We start from the raw sequence: 8,964 nt of genomic DNA, 5'->3' as shown, positions 1-8,964 counted from the left end.
CACAAAAAACAGATACAAATTAAAACTTTATTAGAAGTCGATGAAAATGAAATATAATGTTCAGTTATTGATGTTCTCACTCTGTCCTCACGTCACCTACAGCCAGTTCTACCCGCGAGCTGCATGAAGTCACAAGCAATAATCCAGCGTCACACAGGAAGACGGATGCGTTGAGTTTCAAAATAAAAGCATCAGAATGGTTAGGTGAGTAAAAAAGGAAGTGTTGGGGTCTGAACACTAGTGTCTGCTTTAAAAACAACACAAAGAGTTTAAAAGCTCTGTCAGTGTATTTTATTCTGCTTCATGTCCCCCCCTTGTTTTGCCACCTTATGTTTGGTCTTTTGTAAATGGTTTTATAAAAATGATGTGATATTTGTTTTTGTGTGAAAGACGGAAACGATCAGGAAATATTGGAAATATTCCAGATACTTAATGTGAAATCAACATTATTAATACAAATAAATCTCTCACACACATCTCTTTTTATCAAAATTATAAATAAAAATAATAATTATGACATCTTTTATATAGCCGGAGATGGGCTTCCATATAGTAAAAAGTATACTTCTACTCCTCCTCACCTCAGATGTAAATATTGTAAAGTTACATCAAATGTAAATACCCAACGTTGTACTTAAGTATCGTACTTGAGTAAATGTACTTACATTCCACCGCTGAGTTGCAGCCGTGAGGGATTCAAGGATCATTTATTGTCATTATGCAACACAACAAGCACATGACAAACAACAACAATAACAGTAGCACACCACTGTAGCTCATTGTCTTTAATTTGCGTGAAAATGAAAGTTAAGAGCAGCAACAAGAACAAGTCTCTGGTTCAGATACCAGAGAATTCAAAGTTCAACACGAGGCAAAAACATTGTCCGTTAACTCTGACTGTGTCTGAGCACCAAGCATCATGATGCGAACACAGAGTCCTGATTGATTTATGTATGATCCACAAAAAAAAGAATTAACAAAAAATACTGCGACGGTTATCTCGGCTCTTATTTTCTAAAATAAAACCACCGGAAGCAGAGCCGCCGTGCTGTTTGTAACTTGACCGTTTTGTGTGCAGCGGGGAGCCGACAGCGCTGCTGCTGCCGCGCAGAGAGCCGCACGCACAGACTCTTCAGTCCGACGGACTTTGGATATTTTGGGGGATATTTCGAGCAGAAGAAGAAGCCTGGAGAGAGAACCCAGAGATTTAAGTCGGGTTCTTACGGAGGAATGGCGGACCGGGACCCGGTGCCGCTGACTGCGGAGGTGCGGACCAGACTGGCCGAGCTGGAGCTCGAGTTATCCGAGGGTGAGTACTTCAATCTCACCGCCGAGCTTCGGGCGGCTCTGCCCGGATACGCTTGCTGCTGCTGCTCTGCAGGGGGGGGGGGGGGGGGGGGGGGGGGGTGGAGAGTTCGGGTCCCTTACTGGTCGCTCGGAACCGGTTCAGAGTTTTCACTGCAGGGAGGAAGAAGTGTGTTGAAGTGCCACAAGTTCGAGTCCCTATTTGTCCATCTTTATTGAACACGCACGCCGTCACTGTGACTGTTTATGTGGCTGAGATGTGGATGCAGGAGATGTGTTGTGTGTTCTGTATTCTTATGATATTCACCTCACGTGTTACCATCAAAAGAGATTCAAAATATAATAAAAGTACACTGAAAAAACATCAGAAACACAGCACCAGGTGTCATATGAATATTATTATGATAAAATCCAATAAAGCAGAATATTAACACTAAAGTAATTACAATGCACTAAACTGTGATACATTAATTAGTGACTATCTTTCCCAATACATTAATTGATCCTCAGTGTACAAAGTGATGAAAGAGAGTAAATAATGTCCATTACAAGTGTCCACATAGCTTTAATGAGTCAGTTTATAATGACATAAAACAGCGCAGTAATGATCAGAGTCGTATATGTTGTTAATTAGTGCAGTGATCTCAGCATCACAGCTGATCAGCACCTTTTTAAAGGAGCACTTTAAAGTCTTGTTGTCGCTCCAGTGGAGCGTCACAGCATCACTTCCACTCACTCGTGTTTCTGGTTCGTCAATAAGAAGTTTTCTCTCTTCTTATACTGGAAACTCCCGTTCAGCAGAGCTCTGCATGCTGCTTAGATTATATGTGCACATGAGCAGTGCAGCTGTTCCCAGACACAGTTTTCACATGAGACACACACACACACACACACACACACACACACACACACACACACACACACACACACACTGCAGCCACGCAGCTTCTTTGGAGCTCCGTGGAGGAATGAATGATTTCCATTATGTTCCAGATTCTTTCCATAACATCAGAGCATATACGTTACGCTGAAATGCATGCTGGGTATTGATTTTCTCATTAGCTCCCCCCTCCTCCTCCTCCTCCTCCTCCTCCTCCTCCTCCTCCTCAGATTGATATGTCACATTGCTGCAGACTGAACTCTCTCAGCCTGGAGAGGATCACAGTGTCATATTTCAGATGCCTGCATGCGAGCAGCGATTTCCCTGTTTTTCTCACAGAGAGAGAGGGAGAGGGAGAGAGAGAGAGAGGGAGAGAGAGAGAGAGATTTTAACAGCTGACTGTAAACGCACACATTGCATTTTAATGTTTCCACTGCAGCTTTCAGAGGAATCTGCATCTGAGAGAAATGAGAGGGAGGAGGAGGAGGAGGAGGGGGAGGGAATAAAAGGTGACACACATTCCTTTTTTCTGTCTTTATATAAACCGCCAGCTCAGAGTTGCTCCAATGTAAACAAGTGTCGAGGGGGGGGGTCAGAAGCCCCGGTGCATTATTTACATGCTGAGGCTGTAAATGCCGGCTCCCCCCCCCCCCCCCCCCCCCCCCCCCCCACCTCTTCATCCCGCAGACTTTGACCTAATTTTTAGATTTCCACGCATCATCCCTTCCTCCTCCAGAGCCCCTCACCACAGAAGAAGAGAGAGAGAGAGGGGGGGGGGGCATAAAGACGACTTCATGAGCAGTCAGGTGTCACTACAGCTCCTCAGGCGCCACGTGGGCTGTTGAGGAGCCCTTGAGCAAGGCATTAAACTCCTCTACCTCACTTCCCGGTGGTGGGGGTTTGTGCCGTCGTCTGGAGGTGGAAAACGTCCTCACGGCTCCTTTTGAGGCTGTTTCTACTTCATACTGGGGAGCGCCTACATTTCCCAGAATGCCCCTTGACAACCCTTAGAGCACATGCGTGAGCTGCTTGAGAGCGGTGTTTGCAGCATCCAGCTGTTGGCTGCAGGTGCAGGTGAAGAAGGAGCGACACGGTTTAGTTCTTGCTGCATTGCATGCTGGGATATGTGTTGGACTGTTGGTGCAGGAAGATGCTGAAAGTTAAACCAGATGTTTACTGCTGCAGAATGCTTTCTGTAGGATCGGATATCATTTGACATCTTTTAATATTTCAGCACCGATATTAAAAATTATGCTTTGTCTCTTTAAATCTTCTCGACCTGCTTTTATAAAATAAGACTTCAAATGCATCAAGTGAATAATTCAGATTCTAAATGGAGGAAATAGTAAAACTATGGGACCATCTGATTTATGTATTTATTTGAAGGGACCGAACACGTTAAATCAAATACAACATGTCAACTTTCATAGTTCTGCGTCATATCTGCAGATTCCAAAGGTTTGTTGTTTTAGAAACGTTTGGTTTTAGTCGACTAAGATTTCTTTAGTCGATCAGTTGTTTTTATGTCTTTAATGCTGAATGTCTGATGAACACAAGAATTAAAATGGTTCGTTTGTGTGAAACTACGTCGACTAAGAATTTCTACTTCTCTCTAGGAACTTGTATACTGTACATTAAATAATCAACACGACGCGGCTGTCCTCTTTCCTCCAACCCTCTAGAACGGGTCTTTGTTTGGTGGATTGACCCTTCCAGGCTACTGTACTTCTCAACGTCTTAACCCTAAAATAATTGATTAACTTTTGTCCCGAGATATTCGGTGAATCCCCAAAATGTGACTGTCACCACAACCGGATAAACACAACACACACACGTGAGGAGCTTCTCGCACGCACACCCGCACACCTGCACACCCGCACACACACACACACACACACACACACACACACACACACACACACACACACACACACACACACACACACACACACACACACACACACACAGCTGCAGACTGACAGGTTGTCCTGAACTAATCTGGCTGCTGGCTGAATATTAAGCCCTGCAGTTCAGCAACACACTCCACACACTGCAGATTACACACACACACACACACACACACACACACACACACACACACACACACACACACACACACAGTGTGTTGGTGTATTTGCTGTATTTTTGTTGTAAATTTAGATTTCTTTTTCCTTTTTTCTTCTTCTACTGAGTTGACAGACCACCTGTCAATCAAACGGTGTGGGCGGGGCCTCTGATGTCTCATTTAGATCTTCAGTGGAACATTTAATATTTGAATCATAATTTCTTGATGAAACTCCTGCTCGTACTTGGACTCGATAGTCGCGACAGAAAGCATTTCTCCATCACTGTGGATCCGTTCTGTCTGAAGTGTCCTGATTGATACGGCGATGTTGTTTAATCAATACAGGAAGTGGACACAATCCTTCAGGCTTCTTTGGTTTAGAAGGAGTCACTTGTGGACTTTATAGATTTTTCATTAACGGAGCTTCCTGGAAATTAAAGGAGCATTCACGCATCGCTTCCTGGCAGCCTTTGCATAAAGTAGACGCAGCGTCCTCCTTGTGATCAAGCTGAGCTGCTTCAGCAGGAGTCAGTACAGTGATGCTCTCATTAAACCTCTTCTCTTCTTCTTCTTCTCTCAATCTTTACATGTTGATTCTTCCTCCTGCAGCTCAGATCAAGACCCTTTGAAAGGGTTTGTTACAAAATGTCTTTCCTGAGAAGATCTAGTTATTTTCTCCCCTAAAACCCCCAATCCGGTGTTTCAGGACTGTAGTACTCGAGTCTGGTCTTGAGACCCACTTGTCTTGGTCCTGTTGGACTCTGAATGGTCTTGGTCCTGTTGGACTCTGAATGGTCTTGGTCTTGTTGGACTCTGAATGGTCTTGGGTCTTGCTGGACTCTGAATGGTCTTGGTCTTGTTGGACTCTGAATGGTCTTGTTGGACTCTGAATGGTCTTGGTCTTGCTGGACTCTGAATGGTCTTGGGTCTTGCTGGACTCTGAATGGTCTTGGTCTTGTTGGACTCTGAATGGTCTTGGTCTTGTTGGACTCTGAATGGTCTTGGTCTTGTTGGACTTATAAGACAGAAACGACTCGACTCAACGTTTTTGGTCTTAATACGAGCCGTGTTTTTTGCAGCGATGGTTTTAAACTGTTGAGTCAAACACACTTGAGACACACGATCCATAAATGTGTTTTAAATGAAAATTAAATAAAAACAGAGGACTTGAACACAGGACAGGATTTGAGTTTGTTTCATCCTCACAAAGTGAAAACTTCTTTTTATAACTCTGTTTCCTTCCGTCACATCTGTTCTCGATAAGATTCCTCTTTGTCTTTACAGCGCTCGCTATTCTCTCTCCTTTGTGTTCAAGACGGAGCGCAGAACTCTGATCATTACTCTGTTTGCATCATGGACCTCCGGTGTGTCATCCAGCTGAAGACAGGCTTTTGTTTGAGCTCCATTTCCTAAAGCTGTCACTAAGAACTTGCTTTATTACATTATTGATTAATTGTTTCATAAAACAGCAGATTATTTAAACGGTTTCAGATGAACCTTCATCATTTACATGCTGCCTTTAAACTCTGTCACGCGTAATTCCTCGTCTCTCGTCTTTACGTTGTAAAAACGTTCGCCTGTTTCAGATCAGAGTCTCCCTCGTTGTGATTCTTTAGAAACAATCTGATTCATTTTAATATTCGCTGGAGATGAATCGCCAACAAAGACGTCTTTTTCTTCCCAGCGGACTGAAGTGAGGGATTTGTTGCTGTTAATTAAAAGGCCAAACTCACTGAGCCTGATGTATTCACAGCCTCATGTATTCACAGCCTCATGTATTCACAGCTTCATGTATTCACAGCCTCATGTATTCACAGCTTCATGTATTCACAGCCTCATGTATTCACAGCCTCATGTATTCACAGCTTCATGTATTCACAGCCTCATGTATTCACACGGTGACATTTTACCGGAATCTCTTACAAGTTATGGGCTCACAAAGACGACGTCTTCATACTTTTTGCACGAATTCAAGCGTTCATCCGGAGAGTCTGTGTCGGACACAAACTTCCATCAGAGGAGTGAAGAATAATACACTTCTTCTTCTGTGGTGTTTGCCCTCAGTGGTTGTATTTCATGCGAAGACAAACTGATAACTGATATTCATCCGATCAGTTGATGGACACAAAGTCCAGAAAAAGACCAAAAACCTCATTAACAACATTTATCTCCATGTTTCCACTGCAGCTGTATGAAGACTGTTACGATGTGGCAGATATTGATGGGACGATATCGGACATTTTATCGTAGATGAAGATTAAAAACACTCACAATAAGTTAGTCGTGGTGAATTTATCGGGGTGATAGTTCTTATCGACGAGCTCGCTGTCGTGGAGTTAAGAAAGATTAGACACATTGTTGCTGTTTTATGAAGTTATTTGTAATTCCTGCAGAGGATCCTGATGATTTATGACTTCATTGACGATTGTTTGATCGTAACTCTTTGCTTATTGACTAAATGGATTCCAGTCTGTCTTTGTGCCGTTTTTAAGAGTTTTATTTTGATGATAATCTGAATAATATCGTGAATCACAATTATTTTCAGGGTAACCGTGACATGAAAGTTTCACATCGTCTGCAGAACTGAAACTCTGACGTTAACGTTCCCAAAATTCAGCTGCAAGAGAATCTAACAGGCTGCTTGATCAAAGTCAGTTCATACAGGCGTCATCCTGGATGTTGCGACAGGTGGGGCCGGGTGGGGCCGACCTTTGGATGGGAGCATGTAACCGATTATATATGTATTACTTAACACACACACACACACACACCTTATCAGTGACACTGTGTGTGGATGTGGCTCAGGTGTAAATAGAAAGTCCAGGTTTCTGCAGAGAACCGAGTTCTAATGTGTCCTGTGAATCTGAGTTAAAGGGACAGTACCGCTTATTTACAGCTCGGGTTTCATTTACACGAATGTGTGTGAGATAAGATGTGAAAGTGACACGCAGCAGATTCAGTACAAAGTATAGCAAATATAAAGTGCAACATTAAATATCACTAAGGTGCAATATCGAATCCATTCTATCAGTAACAATCACATCCGTTATAAACATCCATCACAGTCTCCAGACAGACTTCTATATTTACATAAAAACTAATTTTTGTGTTCACTTTTAGTTTGACCTCAAAACAAATACATTTAAATAATCTGGACGAACCATTTAACAATCTGTGCGATCGTGTTTAGCGACTAGTTTATCTTAAAAACACACTTTAACATGACGCCGTAGTGGGAGTTACTGATCTCACACTATTAGTTCCACCTTTTGTGGCAAACAAGACCGCATTTCCCATCAGCCCCTGGTGCTCCCAGTCACCTTTCCATCGCTTTGAATAATTCCGTTCAAAGTGAGCACGAGCATCGCTCGAAAGCTTCGGAAAAAGCTTGTAAGTTAAACTTAAGTTTAGAATATTTTATGACCTTAGAAGTGATTTTTTTTCTCTCATTTTGCGTTTTATTTCTCAGCAGACATGTTTTATATTTTTACTCAGTTCACTCTGGAAGAAGATTTCTGTTTATAAATGATTTTAATGTTCATGTACAGATCGATGCTTCCTGCTGCTGTTGTTGCTTCTTTCTCTCTCTGATGCTTCAGTGTTGTATTTAAAGATCAATCTGCTGCAGGATGAGAACGTGTACGTGTGTGCATATATATATATATATATATATATATATATATATATATACACGTCGTGGTCGCCGTGTCTCCTCCTGCATCGTAGCGTCTTCACCTTTCCACCGGCAGTTGCCATAGAGATGTTATTTCCCCCCTCCCTCCCGGGGAGAGGAGGAGGACCAGTGGGGAAGCAGAGCGGCTGCTTCTGCTTTAGAGGCTCAGAGCTTCTATCACGCAGCAGAGTAAATCCTAAATTCAACATCGGGAGCGAGTGGAGCAGTCTGGAGTCTGCTTGTCCTCGTCTGACTCCCGCCGGAGAAATAGATCCGCTGAAACTGTCACGTTGTTGTTGTTTAAAACAAACCAGGCTGAGGCGAGCAACGCTTTCACATCTAGTGAGTAGACATCAGCCTGATGATCAGCCTCTGGAGCTGAACAAACACCGAGCATGCAGCTGTGGACGGGTGGAAGAAGAGGCAGAAGAGTTGTTATTTCCTCACTTTTTATTATTTGAACAGGGTTTCAGAAGCCCACAGGGTCCTAAAACTCACTCTGCACACAGAAGAGGATGTAAAAACAAAGTGAAAGTTGTGTTTTCTTCAGCAAACAGCAGCTGAGTCGGACTCCCCAGAGCGCCGACGCCGTCTTTACCCACAAACACAGTTTTTTTTAGGTGAATGCAAATCATCTTTTACTCGTCCCTGAGTGGCCTCTTCTTCCTTTTCGTCTCCTTCTTTATGAAGCACTTTGCTGTCGGTGGACGAGGCCACTGAGAGAGTTATACTCTCTGAGAATTAAACACAAACTGGGACCAACACTTTGGTCAACTTTGTTTCCTCTCTGAGATATAGTTCATCTTAACCCTCTGAACCCCCAAAAAACACAGTTGTGGGTTTGAAAAGTATGTTTTCTTTTAAACAAACGTGATGGTGGGATGTTCAACTTTCCTTCAAGGGTCCTTGAACACATCGTGTGTGACAAACGCTTCCGTCAAATTTGCTTTATTCTAAATGTCTCATAAAAAAGATTGTTAAGAATGGAAACAATACTAATGCACTGGAATAGAGAACAAAAAGCCTGAATCCAATACTTTT

General features: G+C 42.8%; 1 protein-coding gene across 1 annotated transcript in view; it reads left to right on the top strand.

The window, feature by feature from the left end:
• Positions 1–1,187: 1,187 nt before the first annotated feature.
• Positions 1,188–8,964, top strand: part of LOC306706146 (disco-interacting protein 2 homolog C) — a 143,058-nt gene continuing 135,281 nt past the window's right edge. The window contains exon 1 of the mRNA XM_079173070.1: positions 1,188–1,309. Coding sequence (XP_079029196.1) covers positions 1,231–1,309 — 79 coding nt within the window. The 5' untranslated portion in view covers positions 1,188–1,230. The remainder of the gene's footprint in view (positions 1,310–8,964) is intronic.

This window comes from Pholis gunnellus (genome assembly GCF_910591455.1).
Source record: "Pholis gunnellus genome assembly, chromosome: 14".
NCBI classification, from domain to species: Eukaryota; Metazoa; Chordata; class Actinopteri; order Perciformes; family Pholidae; genus Pholis; species Pholis gunnellus.
This window is presented reverse-complemented; position numbering and strand designations above follow the sequence as displayed.